General features: G+C 41.2%; 1 protein-coding gene and 1 pseudogene across 1 annotated transcript; one reads left to right on the top strand and one right to left on the bottom strand.

Annotated features, from left to right (window-relative positions):
* Positions 1-373: 373 nt before the first annotated feature.
* LOC123283588 (U6 spliceosomal RNA) lies at positions 374-472 on the bottom strand (annotated as a pseudogene).
* Positions 473-16,402: 15,930 nt separating this feature from the next.
* LOC106833380 (small ribosomal subunit protein uS14-like) lies at positions 16,403-16,573 on the top strand. The gene has a single exon (XM_044765296.1). It carries the CDS (start codon positions 16,403-16,405, stop codon positions 16,571-16,573), a length of 171 nt encoding a protein of 56 aa, XP_044621231.1.
* The last annotated feature ends 542 nt before the right edge of the window (positions 16,574-17,115 follow it).

Raw genomic sequence — 17,115 nt, 5'->3', positions numbered from 1 at the left:
AACCCTATTTAATTTCTTCTTCTCTGACTTTAGTAAACACTTTGAATTTGAAATTTTGTGTCTCCCTTCAGCTCTGAGAAATTTTATCTTATTATATCCTTGATAAGGTCCTCCCCTCTGTTTCATTTGTTCTCCCTAGAATACCTGTTAATCAAATGTTAGACTTCCAGGATTCATCCTCTACATCTTTTGGTTTCTTCTCTCATATTTGTCATCTCTGACTTTTTATTCTATCTCCTTGGAGATTTACTTGATTTTATCTTCCTCATCCAATAAAATTTTCTGTTCAACAGTCACATTTTCATTTCCAAGAATTATTTCTGATTCTCTGATTATTCTGTATCACATCATACATGTTCTTGTTTTATGGCTGTAATATCTTCTTCACAAATTTGCATGTCATCCTTGCTCGGGGGCCATGCTAATCTCTGTATCATCCCAATTTTAGTATATGTGCTCCCAAAATAAGCATGAATATAATATCTTCTTGAATCTCTCTAAAAGTATTAATTCAAGTTTTAAGTTGCCGCTTATTTTTAATTCTCTTCTGCTTATGTAATCTCTGTTTCCTTCAGGGTCGCTTTTTCTATTTGATTATTCTTTCCCAGTCATAACTTGCCCTTCATCAGCCTGCCAACCCTCCTCTGTCCCACACACATTAATATATTTACTCTCTAGTTTTTCCCTCTTTTATTTTACTTTAATCAATGTCTTTCACATTCGTGCATATTAAATTCCAAAAGTTGTACATGCTCACGGTAACATGTTTAAAAACACAATATTTTTTTTTAAAAGATTTTATTTTTTTCCTTTTTCTCCCCAAAGCCCCCCGGTACATAGTTGTATATTCTTTCTTGTGGGTCCTTCTAGTTGTGGCACGTGTCGGGACGCTGCCTCAGCGTGGTTTGATGAGCAGTGCCATGTCCGCGCCCAGGATTCGAACCAACGAAACACTGGGTCGCCTGCAGCGGAGCGCGCGAACTTAACCACTCGGCCACGGGGCCAGCCGCAAAACACAATATTTTTTAAATAAATAATCACCCTCCGATCTCATTTCCTGAGGTAACCATGTTAAAGGCTTATTGTAGCATTCCTTAACTTTCTCTATATTTCTAGAGACATATAAAAACACCAATAAGCACGTATAGATATTTTATCTCCTTTCAAATTTGAGATCAGACTATATACATTATTCTACAATCTTTCCCCCTCTACACACTACAACATATAATGTACATCCTTTCAGGTCAATACATATGAGTCTAACTCATTTTTTCTGAACATCTGCACAACAGTCCTCAGAATGGGTTTCCATAATTTATTTAATCATTCATCTTTGATGGATATTTAGATTATTCTGAGTATTTGTCACTATGAACAAAGTTGAAATAAATATCCAATTGTATATGTCCTTGGATATTAGTACTTTTTTAAGGATATATTTTAAAAGTTTGAATTTTTTATATAAAAGGGGATACATAGTTTTTATTTTCTTATAAACATCTTTATTACATGTGTTTTTAAACACTCCTCTAAATACATTAGAAAGCTATTACATCCATTCCCTGAAGTAACACTCTTGTCAAACACTCACATAACCGTAGGTAATACATGTGGGGGGCTTTGTGGGTTTTTTTGGTTTTCTTATTGAAATATATTTGACATACAACATTGTGTAAATTTAAGGTGAACAATATGTCAATTTGATACATCTATATCTTATAACATTATTGCCCTTGTAGCAATAATTAGCACCTATATCACGTCACATAATTATTATTTCTTTTTAGGGATCAGAATAATTAAAATCTAGTCCCTTAGCAAGTGCTGATTATAATACAATATTGTTACATAGTTTTAATATTAGTAGATATTACTGTGTTACTCCCCCAAAAGCTGTGGCAATTCATGCTCCTAATTCATTGTGTTGAATGAATACAATAATATATTACATATTATATATATATATACCAACTATATATAAGACAATGTGTATGTGTATGAATGAATGCTCATTCTCATACTTTCACCTACACTAGATCACCTTAACTAATTTTTGCCAATCTGTTGGACAGCTCATTTTTGTTTAATTTCTCTAATAGAGAGATTGGGCATCTTTGATTAGGTTTACTTACCATTCAGAATTCCTCTTCTATCATTTGTCTGTTTATGTCACTTGCCTATTTTTCTATTGAGTTGTTGACTTTTTCCTATCACTTCAGCAGAGATGTTTGTATAGTAGAAAAGTCATTTGTTGATGACATAAGTACAAAAATTTTCTTGCAATTGTATCATTTGTGTTTATTCTTTTTTTCATTTCCAAGTTTTCATTTTTGTGCAGTAATCTTTTCTTTTATGGATCCTGGCCTCCTGTCTTGCTTAAGAAGCTCACACCCTACCCCAAGATTTCCTACTGTCCAAATTTTCTTTTAACATTTTTGTAGTTCTGTTTCGTTTGTTTATATCTTTATTCTGTCTGAAATGTATTTTCACATATAGTGTGCAATAAGAATCTAGATTTATCTTTCCTGTTATAGAAAAGCAATTTCCACTTAAAGGACAAAAGAGTAAGTTGAACTAACAGCAAAGACTCTGACCTTCTTAGCCTGAAATTTAAAAATGAACTCGTGGGTCCTAAACTTTTCCTTACCAATTCCCTTGTAGGAACTCTAGTAACCAAAAGATCATACAATGTAGAGATGACAGAATAAAAATTTTAAATATCACACTGATGTAGAAAGGGGTTAATTCTAAATGCTGAAAGTCCTTTGGAGGAGATCAAACCCACGGCAGACATCTTCCTTCATCTCCCACCTTCCCTTCTCCCACCTTTCCTTCCCCTTCCACAATACAGTTGCCATAATGTAGGAAATGTTTCTGGCATGCTGAGGATGCTCAGTAGTTGTGTTGGGCACCTTTCCTCCTCCTTTTGACCTGAGTTAAAGTGTCTCAAGATGACAGGTGGAATAGAACAAGTTAGGGAATCTGTACTTTGTAAGCTTTATGATAATTATATTCTCTAGGTTAATTTTCCTGTACTCTCAGTAATCAGTTTGGTCTTTTCAACACTCTTTTGCATCTTTTGCTAAGCTATGAAGACAGGTACAGCCAGGGTAGCTGTGGCAGCAGGATGGATGTCAGAGACAGGATCTCTTGGGCTGGGTCTGCCCCAAGCCCACAACACTCCCATCTCCTGACAGTGAGTCCTACCCACTGCTGGTGCTTGACAGTTCTGGGACTTGTTTCTGTAAAGGAGAGTTTCCCCTCAAAACCCCTCTCTGTCACCCGCTGCCCTCAGATGACAGGGAGCTGGAAACCCAAACACTCAGAACCATTCATGGTCAGCACCTTTGATACTTTTATTAAAGCAGCAGGTGGGCAAGATGGCTCAGCAGACCCCTGAGGATAACTGCCCACACCAGGCTCACAACCCTCCCTCTGACCTTCTCTTCCACCCTAGGGTGTGAGGGCTGAGGAGAATAGGGGCCAAACTCCAGGAAAGTATTTAACATCAGCTCTCTCTCTTTCTTTACAGGCAGGACAAGGCAATTAGACTGGACAAGTATTAAAAGTCCCAAAGGGGGGAAGTGGTGTACCCACAACATGACTAACAATAATGTACAAGTGAAATCTCAGAAGGTTGTAATCTATCATAACACTAATAAAAAATAAAAAATAAAATTTTTTTTAAAAAAGTCCCAAAGGGGGCTGGTGACAAGCCCATCTCCCCTCTGCCTCCACCGTCCCTCTTACAGACATCCACAGGATAGAGGGCAGGACAGCAGGGGTCAGGGGCTAGGACCTAAGCAACAGTAAGGCAATCTAGGCTCTAGGGGAGAATCCATACCAGCTGGGACCTCATAGTGGGAATGGGGAGGGGGTGGAGCAGAACCATGGACACCGTTGATGAGAGGCTACAGAGACTATTCATCCAAGCAAATTGGGTTTTTCCACACACAGACCACCCTCACATCCCTCCAGAAGGTAGTGTGATGGTAGTAACAGTGTGAGGACAAGACTTTTGTTAGAGATTACATTGACTGATTTTGAAGGTGGTGAGGTGGCAGCTATAAAGGCCAGGCTTCCTCACACACCTCACAGCTGGACCTTCACAGAGGCCACCTGTGTTGGGAAACACACTATGGATAAAGGTCTTACTCTTCTTACAGCTCTTCTCAGTGGCCAGCCCTGGAATCTTCATTATCATGTCACAGCATTCTTTGTACCTGCCAGAGACCTTTGCTTTGGGCCTGTCAACATGAGGATGGAGGAAGTCACGGGCCTCAGAGAAGCCAGGCTGGTCCATTAGTAGGAGCAAGAGGAGGGTCATTCCAGAAGCATGTCTCCTGTTAGAAAAAGGAGAAAGGTGGCAAAAAGGAGAAACTGACCTCCTAGCCCAGAACACCTGAACTTCATGTGCTCAAAGCCCCCTGCCACGGGATTACAAATGTTCTCTACTTGTCTCCAACACCTGCTCCCCTACCCTCATCCCAGAAAATCAGTGTAGTCCATCCTCCTTTCAACATCTACCTTCCTTTCCTCTCTCAAGGCCCTCCTTCTTTTATTTCCTCCCATTCCACTGCTGGCACCCAGCACATTCTTAATTATTTTCCTTAAGACTACACTTATTTGAGAGGGGTGGCCCAGTGGTGCAGTGGTTAAATGTGCACGTTCTGCTTCGGCAGCCCGGGGTTCGCTGGTTCGCATCCCGGGTGCGGACATGGCACCACTTGGCAAGCCATGCTGTGGTAGGCGTCCCACATATAAAGTAGAGGAAGACGGGCACAGATGTCAGCTCAGGGCCAGTCTTCCTCAGCAAAAAGAGGAGGATTGGGAGCAGTTAGCTCAGGGCTAATCTTCCTCAAAAAAAAAAAAACTACACTTATTAAAGAAATTGTGGTAGAGGGACCTGTTACTCAAAGAGGTAGGCACCTTCCACCCCTTTATGGTCTTATATAAGAGAGCAAAACTGAATCTCAAGTGATTTTTGATCCTCACTCAAGCAGTAACACTAATTTGTAGAGTGCTTTGCAGTGATGCTTTTAAAATTTTAATGTGCATCTGAATATCCAGGGATCTTGTTAAAACGCAGGTTCTGGTTCAGTAGATTTGGAATGGGACCTGAGATTTTCATTTCTAACAAGCCGCCTGGTGATTTTGATGCTGCTAGTCCTCAGGCCACACTTTAAATAACAAAGCTTTAGCATTTACAAAGACCTCTCACACATACAAAATTACCACTCTATCTGTGTGGTAAGGCAGGTATTACGGTAACTCGTTTTTAGTAACTGATTTTCAGGGAGGTTAAATGAATTGTCCAAAGTCATATAACATCATGGATCTGAACACAAATCTTAGAACCTCTGGGGCCAAGGAAAAGTCTCAAGTATGTTCCAACCTAGATTAATCCAGCAGCCTGCTATATTACATATCAATACAAAGCCCTTCCTTCGGCAACCTGCTTCACATCTGCACAAGAGAAAAGCTTCACCAGCCACCCCTTTCCCTCTTGCTCACTCTGCCTTTCTTGTAAGAACCTTTCTTAGCCCCTTACACACTCCTATCTTCTCACTCTTCTCTCTGGAGCTAAAGAAGGGTCACCATGGCTACCTCCACCCCTCCAATGAAACACCTCACATACTCAGTCTTGGTCCTGTGTGTGCTCCTTTACTTGGCCCCAGGTGGCGGCCCCTGGAGAGTTAGGTCCTGAAGATTCTGTGGCTGGAGAGGTTTCTGAGCCTCTCTCCTCTTAGGCTGTGTTGTTATAGCACCCAGCTGTAGGGGATTGGGGCTGGATGGCATGGGGCTGAGTAACTTGGGTACTGATCCATCACTTTCTGATGCTGCAAGATGCTGAGACTTTCTGGCTTGATACCCAAAGCAGGCCTCATTCTATGTTCCATTTAATGAATACAAACATCAAGAGAAGAATTTTCCTGGATATAGAAGACGTCACACAGCCTGAAGTGTGAAGAGAAGCAAGGGGAAGGAGCTTGAACACCTGAGCCTCCAAATCAGCTTTGTCTCTATTCTCTGGACCTCTCTTTGCCACACGTTAGACAGTGAAGGGGTCCTTGTTCCCTCTACAGAGAAGCTAGGCAGCTCTGAAGGACAAGATACAACTAGAATGGCAGAAATCCCTCAACCAACTTGACCCAGCACAAGCAACAAGCCAGCCTCCACACATCTGCTCTCCCCCAACCCCGAAGTCCCCTAAGAAGCCTCAAGCCTCTCTGATCAGAGGATCTAGCAGTCAAAGTTTCTGGGGAAAATATTTATAGTTTTCTAGAGAGGAAAGGGCAGCAAGAAGGAAGTGAGGAGAGGCTGAAGGACCCTTGAAAAGAAAGGGCAGGACCTGAGGTCTGAGGGAAGAAACAGGAAGCTGGTGATGCTGGCAACTACTCTATCTTTAATACCCTCCTGGCTACTATGACTTGTGACCCTGGCACCCAAAGACCTCCCATCCTTCCACCCATTGCCAGGGCTTCATTCTCCAACTGTTTACCCTGGAACCACACTCTACGACAGTGCTCCAAATGCCTTGGCAGACTTATCTTTGCCTGACCACCGCAGCCTTTGTCACTCTCCTGGGGCAGGCTACTGTCTTTGTCTCTCTGCTTATTGATTCTTTCAGCCTGACCTCTCAGCCCTTCAGGGCATCCTCCTTCCATGATCCAGAACTTCTCATGTAATTCAGGCCCCACCTGATCTGCCACAGGCCAATGGGCAGGGACTATTATTTCCAAACCACAGTATAGAACACTGAAGTAAAGAGATACATACCTAGCAATGAAAAAGATCTGACTAGATTTCTAGTCAGTGCAGCTCTGGAGAGACACTTAAAAAGACTGGAGTCTTCCGATTTCCAAAGCAGCATGTAGGAAGTTTGGAAGTCACCACTCCATCCTTACAACAAGTAAAATCAACAACTGAAAAACAACAAACTGAAAAACAACAACTCCTTAAATCCATCAGACAAGTGAGGTCACAGGGCAAACCACTGGCCCCAAAACTGGAGAGACCGACAGGTGAATACAGAGAATCACAACTTACTGGAGCAGAAACCCACAAGCAGCAACCTCCACGGAACCAGTGCTGGGGTAGGGAAACCTGACCTGTAATTGGCGATTTCCTGGAGGCTCCCGTACAGATGAGTCTTAGAGATAAAAACTCCACAGGACCCAGTCACGGGAGGGCTCCCAGGATTTTGTGAGTTTTACCTCCAGGAGCTCTACCTCATTCTCACAATGAGTATAGGAGAAAAATCCCTTCAGACTTCCAGCAGGAGGAGGGAAAATGGAACCCTTTTGAAACACACCAGAGCATTCTGTCCATCTTAACAAGGCCTGCCGTCAGGGTAAACTGTTTAACCAGAGCCTAACACGCTGGGGTATTATCAAAGACTGACAGACCTGGGGGAAGGAAAATACCCAACTCCAGCCCACTCTAATCATCCCATCCCACCTCAGAGAGGGGAGGGTGACTGAGAAGCACATGTGAAGTTCACAACCCAGAGGTACAGACTCACTAAAAGACTGAGACCCAATCACAGGACTACAGAATGCTTCCCCTCCCCACATACCCCTTCGCCACGTTACTAAAGGCATATTTCCAGCAGCTCCTTTTACCAAGCACATCATGTCCGGCTATCCAGAAAAAGTTAAAAGACCTACTGAAAGGCAAAAAAACACAGCGTGAAGAGGTAAAGTAAGCATCAAAAGCAGACTCAGATATTGCAGGGATGTTGAAATTCACAGATTTATTTAAAACAACTATAATTACCATGCTAAGGACTCTAAGGGATAAAGCAGACAGCATGCAATGTAAGCAGAGAGATGGAAATCCTAAGAAAGAACCAAAAGTAAATACAAGAGATCAAAAACACTGTGACAGAAATGAAGAACGCTTTTGATAGGCTTATTGGTAGACTGGACAGAGCTGAGGAAAGACCTCTCTGAGCTTGAGGACATCTCAATAGAAACCTCCAAAACTGAAAAGCAAACAGAAAAAAGACTGGGAAAAAAAACAGAACAGAATACCCAAGGACTATGGGACAACTACATAAGGTGTAACATATGTTTCATAGAGTCTATTTTTAAAAAAGAAAGAAGGAACATGGTGCCTTTGATCTAAAAGAGATTAGTTTCTACTATGATCGTCATATGTATCTATATTAGAAAATCATTATAAAAGGAAAATAAGATGTATTAAATCACAATGAGTTAAATGAAAATGCCCTTACTGGTGGAGATCACCTTTGAGCTGGCTGATCACAAGGGGATTGCATGAAAGTTTAACTCTATATTCTGAATTTATACACAGATCAAAAGACAGCAATCCTATAAAACTGTAGGTTGTAAGCACAACTCTAAAGCTGAAAATGTTACTGAGTCCTAAGGGACCAGTGACCAGGAAGTGGGTCATTTTTCCTGGAGCCACTCACACCAATAGAATGAGACAGGGTTCAAAATAGCTGAGCCGAAACTTTATTCATTGATTAATGAATGGAGGAGGCAGAGCTCATGCTCTAAAACACCTTCTCCCTGAAGGGCAGGTGAGCAGGGTTCTTATGGGAAGTGAAGGTGGAGGGGTCTGCGAGTCATCTCTTGGGGCAGGAGCATTTGGGGCACACATAGATCTTCCCTTCTTGCACACGGCACCTTTTGCACACGGCACCCCATTGCCATCTTGGACCTTTCTAATTTGGACCGGTTCTGCAGTTTGGCTATCTGGCAATGTTCTGCCTTGGTTCCTACAAGCAAGCACAACCTAAAAACAGAGCATTAGACATGGAAAATGTTTTAGGGACTTTTGAGTGACAAAAATGCTAGAAAAAAAGGCATTATTTAGTGTAACTCATCCTGAAGTTGTACAAGCCAATGAAATTATTAAATTCTTTGTTGTTTTTCTTCAAAACTTCAACCTGACGGAAGCAATAAATATATCTTGAATGCATTCACAAACTTCAACATTCACTGCTATAACCTTAATCCAGGCTATTGCCTCCCCCCACCTGAACTGTTAGAACAGTCTTCTAACTGGTTTCCTTACAATGTTTTCCCCCTACAATCCATTCACTACATAGCAGTAAATGTGACAATATGAAAACACAAATCAGATCATGTCATTATTTTTGGTTTTGTTTTTTGGGTTTTTTTGAGGAAGATCAGCCCTGAGGTAACATCTGCCAATCCTCCTCATTTTTGCTGAGGAAGACTAGCCCTGAGCTAACATCCATGCCCATCTTCCTCTATTTTATATGTGGGACACCTAGTACCACATGGCACGCCAAGCGGTGCCATGTCGACACCCAAGATCTGAACCAGTGGACCCCAGGCCGCCAAAGCAGAATGTGCGAACTTAACAGCCGCACTTCCTGGCCGGCCCCCAGATCATGTTAATGTGGAGCTTTCATTCAGTCAATGGCTTTGACATAATACTTAGAATGAAATCCATAGTCCTTACAAGGATCTGAATGATCTAGCCTCATGCTACTTCTCCTATCTTTTCTTATAGCCCTAATCATCAGGCTCATTAACAATGCTAGACTTGCCTGACTCTTTCTCATCTTTCAAGTCTCAGATTAAGAACCATATTTTCACAAAAAACTTGTACATGAATGTTCATAGCAGCATTATTCATAATAGCCAAAAAATGAAAACAACTCAAATATCCATCAGCTGATGAATGGTATAGCCATACAATGGAATATTACTCAGTCTTAAAAAAGAATGAGATTCTGAGACATGCTACAACTTGGATGAACCTTAAAGACATTACGCTAAGTGAAAAGCACTTAGGACAAATATTGTATGATTCTACTTATATAAGGTACCTAGAATAGGCAAATTACTTAATATCTGACACAACTCTGTATATTTTAAACCTTGATTCTCCTCTACTACCCACGCCCTTTGGATGATACTGTATAAATGTAGGTTCACCAACTGTAACAAATGCATGTCTCTGATGGGGATGTTGAGAGTGGAAGAGGCTATGCATGACTGGAGTATGGGGTATATGGGAACTGTCTTTACCTCCTGCTCAGTTTTCTTGTGAATCTAAAACTACTCTAAAAAATAAAGGCTATTAAAAAAAGACTTTGGAAAAGAACCAGAGAAGGCCAAAAGATGTTAATAAAGGTTAGATAAACAGAACTTCAGAAAAGAAGGTTAAAAGGAGCAATTAGTCAACACATTGAGTATGTTTTTTATTTCATCTTGTTTATACAAAAAATTAGGGGGACGGGGCCGACCCGTGGTCGAGTGGTTAAGTTCGCACACTCTGCTTCAGTGACCCAGGGTTTTGCCAGTTCGCATCCTGGGCAAGGACATGGCACCACTCATCAAGCCATACTGAGGTGGCATCCTGCATGCCACAACTGGAGGGACCCACAATTGAAGACACGCAACTATGTACTGGGGGGCTGTGGGGGAAAAAGGAAAAATAAAATCTTAAAAAATAAAAAAAAAAACTAGGGGGAGATGTGCCAACTGCAATTTGAAAGAAATAGAATAAAGCACTCTGCTCTGAAGAGAATGGACTATTTCTTATGCTTTCCTCCTGTGACGAGCCCCAGAACCCAGAACCCCCTCATGGGCCCCCAGCTAGAACACATAGCTGTGAGCAGGGGACGGGATTGTCCTAAGAGCTCTCTGAGAGGAGGCCTCTAGCCTAGTTGCTAGGCTCTCTTACTGAGAGGGCTATGATATCCCCCTAGAATATGTGTGGGAGACCCTCAGGTCCTCCTGCATGATAGCTGTGGGAGTCCAAGGAAAGTAATATGTCCCTGCTGCAGTCTGGGCTTCTGCTCCCACGATGGGGAAGAAGAAGGTTGGCACTTCAACTCTTATTCAGTGCCCACCAGGAAGAACTGCAGGTGGTTTCCTCCTGAATAGGGGCAAGCACACTGCCCCTCTGATTATTCATTTTCTTCTGAATACAACAGAAGGAAAACATATTCCTTTGGCTCTACTCCTTGCGAAATAATAACTTTGGCACAATAGTACTCAGGTGCTTCTGGCTCCTTCCAGAATCTGCTTTCAGATTAGCTAGCAATAGTTCTATATAACCTTCCTAGGACAAGTGACGCAGTCAACAGATTGATTCTTCCTGACCCCTACGGTAGGCCAGTTAAAGTAGTCACTCTTGGAAGGGATATGTATAAGAAAGGAGAATGGTTGGATAATCGCTGTCTGAAGAGACCCAGAAAGAAAGGAAAATCGGATTAAAGATCACTAGACTTTTGCCTCAAGGCAGCTGTTGAGCAGGTGGATGGTTAAGTCCACAGAACAAGTTTTAATATCTTGAAAGTTCATTAGAAAATTGTTTAAGCTAATTTTTTAAATGCTCATTTCTTCCAATAAACTACATCACACAAAATGGTTTCAACTCAGACCAAACTTGAGACACTTTTACAATTTTAAGATATTTTAATAGCTTATTATGGGGTTGAGGATTAGGAGATATTTCTCACCAGTGGCTAGAGAGGTTAGAGACATTATTCAAAGCACCCTTTTCCTGGAATCACAGTACCTAGGAAATGGAATTATCTTCAGAAAGTCACTTGTGAGCACCAAAGTAGAATAAAGGGGGCCAGTGGTCTAGAGGGCTCTGTCCTAGTCTGCTAGGGCTGCCATAACAAAATATCACAGACTGAATAATTTAAACAACAGAAATTTGTTTTCTCACAGTTCTGTAGGCTGGAAGTCCGAGATCAAGGTACCAGTAGGATTGGTTTCTCCTAAGGCCTCTCTCCTTGGTTTGCAGATGGCCACCTTCTCTCTGTGTCCTCACATGGTCTTTTCTCTGTGCATGCACATCCCTGGTGTCTCTTCCTCTTCTTATAGGGACACCCATCCTATTGGATCAGTGACCCACCCTTATGACATTATTTAGCCTTAATTAACTCCTTAAAGGCCCCATCTCCAAATACAATCACACTGGGGGTTAGGGCTTCAACACATGAATTTGAGTGGGACACAATTCAGCCCATAGTAGGCCTGTTTATCCAGACCCAGGTGGAGCCTGTGAGTAGCCACCTGGTGAGGAGCTGCTCTCCTCAGATAGTACTGGTTCAACATAAGAGTCTTGATCTCTGATCCCTTTTCCTTAGGCTCCAAGAAGACAACTCCCCTTATGTTTACAAAGTCTTTCTATAGGCAGGTGACAGTGCAATCACATAATTTAAGTTTCCGTTTTCTTAGTTATAAACACATTCCAGCCTGCCTCCCCTTGCTATGCCCAGGTTCCTTGATGCATTTACCTGTCTCCAAGTCTCTTCAGATATGTATCTCCAGACAGTCTATATGGATCTACAGCTTATACTATATCTAACCATGTCCATTATATGAACATTTTACTAGGTTAACATTAACCTAACACTTAGAAAATTAACCTTGCACTTAAAAAGACAGTGTGGGGGACTGGGTAAGAGCAGATTCTGAGGCCTAACTGCTCAACTTCAAATCCCAGCTCTGCCACTTAGTATCTGTGTGACTTTAAGCAAGTTAGTTAACCTCTTGGTGCCCAAGTTTACTCATCTGAAAAATGGGTGTATACTAGTACCTTCTTCACACGCAGGGCCAGGAGTAGGGTGAAGCAAGAGAGGCACCTAGAATGCAAAAGTGCGCTTGTATGACCCTAAGTCAATGCCTCTTAAATTTTGCACCCTGGATGCTTCCCTTGCCTAGCCCCTAGACCCAGCCCTGCTCATAAAGTTGTTGTAAATGTTAAGTGAGCAAAACACTTAGAACAGAGTGACATCAGCATCATAGTAGAGTGAGATCTTCCCCTAGTCTCTCTCCACTAAGATACAATGAAACAGACATTCAGAAACCAACAGAGGACATTCACACAACACAATAGATGTCTGAGATATCCACAGAGCCATATGTCTGAAGGTGGGAGTGCTGGACTCCCCTGCCCCTCCAAGAGGCAGTGGAAGGAAGTAAGGAGATCTCCTCCTGCCCCCAAATGACAGCAATCTACAGTGAGGGACCTCACGTGGTGGCCAGTGCACAACACTGAGAGGAGAAGGGAGAAAAGGCAGCCCTGCACAAGAATGCTTGTGCTCTCAGAGTTGCTTACCAGCCTGTGGGAATGCTCCACACTTAGGCAGCTAAGCAATCACAGGGGTATCTGCACCAAGCTGAGCAGCCCAAGCTGGCAGACACTGAGTGCAGAGCAGGGATGCACAGGATGGCGCACATGAAACAAAGCACCCCTCCCACCCCACCTGGTGCACCAGCTCAGCCGATGGGCCAGAAGAGTGGATCCCCACCAAAGCACCTGCGCATACACGTGTAAAGCAGCAGCAGCCAGCGGGAAAATGCAGACAGGCCCTGTGGCCATAGCTTCCAACAGTCAGGCACATCTGCCAGGGGTCACAGAGGGCTCAGAAAACACAGCTCCTGCCCCCCGAAGTGGTGGCAGGTAGAATCTGCAACCAGATAGTACCACTATGCAATGGCAAAAGTCCAGCGCATCAAATAGAATGAAGAGGTATATTAACACTCCAGACCAGAAGGAAAATGACAAGTACCCAGAAATCACTCCTGAAGTCACAGAAATTTATAATCAAAATGACAGAGAATTCAAAATAGTTGTCATGAAGAAATTCAACAAGTTACAAGAAAACTCAGAAAGACAGCTTAATGATCTCAGGAATAAAATTAATGAACAGAGGGAATTCTTCACAAAAGAGACTGAAACTATAAAAAGAAAAATCACAAATGTTGGAAATGGAGCAGGCCCTGTGGCTAAGTGGTTAAGTGCGTGCACTCCACTTCAGTGGCCCAGGGTTTCACCAGTTTGGATCCTGGGCACAGACCTAGTACCACTCACCAGGCCATGCTGAGGCAGCATCCAACATAGCAGAACCAGAAGGACCTACAACTATAATATACAACCATGTACTGGGGTCCTTTGGGGAGAAAAAAAAAAGGAAGACTGGCAACAGATGTTAGCTCAGGGCTAATCTTTAAGAAAAAAATAGAAATGTTGGAGATGAAAAACACAATGAATAAGATAAAGAAAAATCTGGGGTCTTTAAAATATAGAGCTGATATTATGGAGGACAGAATCAGTAATTTAGAGGACAGAAATATAGAAATGCAGCACATGGAGAAAGAGAGAGAACTAAGACTAAAAAGAAATGAAGAAATTCTCCAAGAAATATCTGATTCAATTAGAAAATGTAACATAAGGATTATAGGTATTCAAGGGGGAGAAGAAAGGGAGAAAGGAGCAGAGAGTTTGTTCAGAGAAATATTAGCTAGAACTTCCCAAACCTGGGGAAGGAGCTGGAATTACATATAAATGAAGAGAAGAGAACTCCTAATTACATTAATGTAAAAAGACCTTCTCAAAGGCATATATTAGTAAAACTGGCAAAAGTCAACGACAAAGAAGCAGGAAGGCAGAAGAAAATAACCTACAAAGGAACCCCTATCAGGCTTTCAACAGATTTCTCAGCAGAAAACTTATAGGCTAGGAGAGAGTAGAATGATATATTCAAAATTCTGAAAGACAAAAACTTTCAGCCAAGAATACTCTATCCAGTGAAACTATCCTTCAGAAATGATGGAGAAATAAAAACTTTCCCAGATAAACAAAAGCTGAGGGAGTTCAATGTCACAAGACTACCCCTACAAGAAACGATCAGGAAGGCCCTCATACTTGAAAAAAAATGAAAGGGTATTCATGGAAATAGAACAGAGAATTCTAAAATTCATGAGGTTACAAAAGACCCTGAATAGCTAAAGCAATCCTGAGAAAAAATAACAAAGCTGGAGGCATCACAATCCCTGACTTCAAGATATACTACAAAGCTATAGTAATCAAAACAGCATGGTACTGTACAAAAACAGACACGCAGATCAATGAAACAGAATTGAAAGCCCAGAAATAAAGCCACATGTCTACGGACAGCTAATCTTCGACAAAGAAGCCAAGAACATACAATGGAGAAAGGAAAGTCTCTGCAATAAATGGTATTGGGAAAACTGGACAGCCACATGCAAAAGAACGAAAGAAGACCATTATCTTTCACCACACATAAAAGTTAACTCAAAGTGGATTAAAGACTTGAAGGTAAGACATGAAACCATAAAACTCCTAGAAGAAAATATAGGCAGTACACTCTTTGACATAGGTCTTTGAAGGATCTTTTTGAATACCATGTCTACTCATGCAAAGGAAACAAAAGAAAAAATAAACAAATGGGACTTCTTCAGACTAAAGAGCTTCCACAAGGCAAAGGAAACCTGGAACAAAACAGAAAGACAACCCACCAACTGGGAGAAAATATTTGTAAATCATATATCCAACAAGGAGTTAATCTCCAAAATATATAAAGAACTCACACAATTCGACAACAAAAAAATAATCCAATCAAAAAATGGGCAGAGGATATGAACAGACATTTTTCAAAGAAGATATACAGATGGCCAATAGGCACGTGAAAAGATGCTCAACATCACTAACCACTAATCATTAGGTAAATGCAAACCAAAACTACAATGAGATATCACCTTAGACCTGTTAGAATGGCTATAATTACTAAGACCAAAAAAAATAACAAATGTTGGAGAGGATGTGGAGAAAAGAGAACACTCATACACTGATGGTGGGAGTGCAAACTGGTGCAGTCACTATGGAAAGACTATGAGGATTTCTCAAAAAATTAAAAAATAGAAATACCATACAACCCAGCTTCCCACTATTGGGTATTTATCCAAAGAACTTGAAATCAACAATTCAAAGAGACTTATGCACTCCTATGTTCATTGCAGCATTATTCACAATAGCCAAGATGTGGAAGCAACCCAAGTACCCATCAACTGATGAATGGATAAAGAAGATGTGGTGTATATATATACAATGGAATACTACTCAGCCATAAAAAAAGACAAAATCGTCCCATTTGCAATGACATGGATCAATCTTGAGGGTATTATGTTAAGCGAAATAAGCCAGACAGAGAAAGACAAACACCATATGATTTCACTCGTATGTGGAAGACAAGCAAACACATGGACAAAGAGAACAGATTAGTGGTTACCAGAGGGGAAGGGGGGTAGGGGGATAGGTATAAGGGGTAAAAGGGCACATATATATGATGACTGACAAATAATAATATACAACTGAAATTTCACAATGTTACAAACTTATGAAGTCAATAAAATAATTTTTTAAAAAAGAAAAACACTTAGAAAAGAGCTTGGCATACAGCAAGGGATATATAAATGTTAGATAAACCTCAGTTACTATTATGGCAATGATGATGATGATGAGAGTACCCTGGAGAAGGAGCCAGAGCAGGATCTTGAAGAATTTGATTTAATTAAAAACACAAAAACCAGTTGTTGACCTTTTGCCTCTTGGCACCCCTGAAAGCAAGATGGGTCACCAGCAGCTCTACTGGAGCCACCTGCAAAAATTTGGCAAGGGTTCTCACTCTGGCCACATCTGCTCAAACCAAGATGGTCTGATCCAGAAATACAGCCTCAATATTTGCAGCCAATGTTTATATCAGTATGTGAAGGATATAGGATCCATCACATTGGACTAAGTGATCTTCCTTGAATGATTATCCAAATCACCTACCCAATGAAAGAAACGGTGCTGACACTTTGAACATAAAATTTTTTAAAAATTTAATTATGAGTGTTTCAATGTAAATGGAATAGTTAATTGGTTATAGAAATCTTTTTTTAATTTACCATTATATTTTTAATGGATTTATCTTCAAAATATGTGGCTTGTTTTCCCTGTTATATAAAAGTATTCCTTCTTGAAAAAAAAAGTTGTTGAGTTTCTTCTTACTACAGCATTCTGTTAAATGCTGTGAACAGTGCAAAATGAAAACAATATGGTCTCTATGCCTGAGGAGCTTCTAGTGCAGCCAAAGAAACAGGTATGGGCTCCGCCTTTGATAAAAGGTAAACTATGGTAACTGGTATAATCCAGGTACAATATGCTGAGCTAACATGGAGAAAGGAGAGGTCACAGGTGACTCACATGCAAGTAGAAAGTTTAATGGGCAAGTGTTAATTGAGAACTTAACAATGTGCTCAGGACCACGCCCAGAGATGGGGTATTATAGACGATGCA

Source organism: Equus asinus, chromosome 2, assembly GCF_041296235.1.
Source record: "Equus asinus isolate D_3611 breed Donkey chromosome 2, EquAss-T2T_v2, whole genome shotgun sequence".
Classification (NCBI taxonomy): Eukaryota; Metazoa; Chordata; class Mammalia; order Perissodactyla; family Equidae; genus Equus; species Equus asinus.
This window is presented reverse-complemented; position numbering and strand designations above follow the sequence as displayed.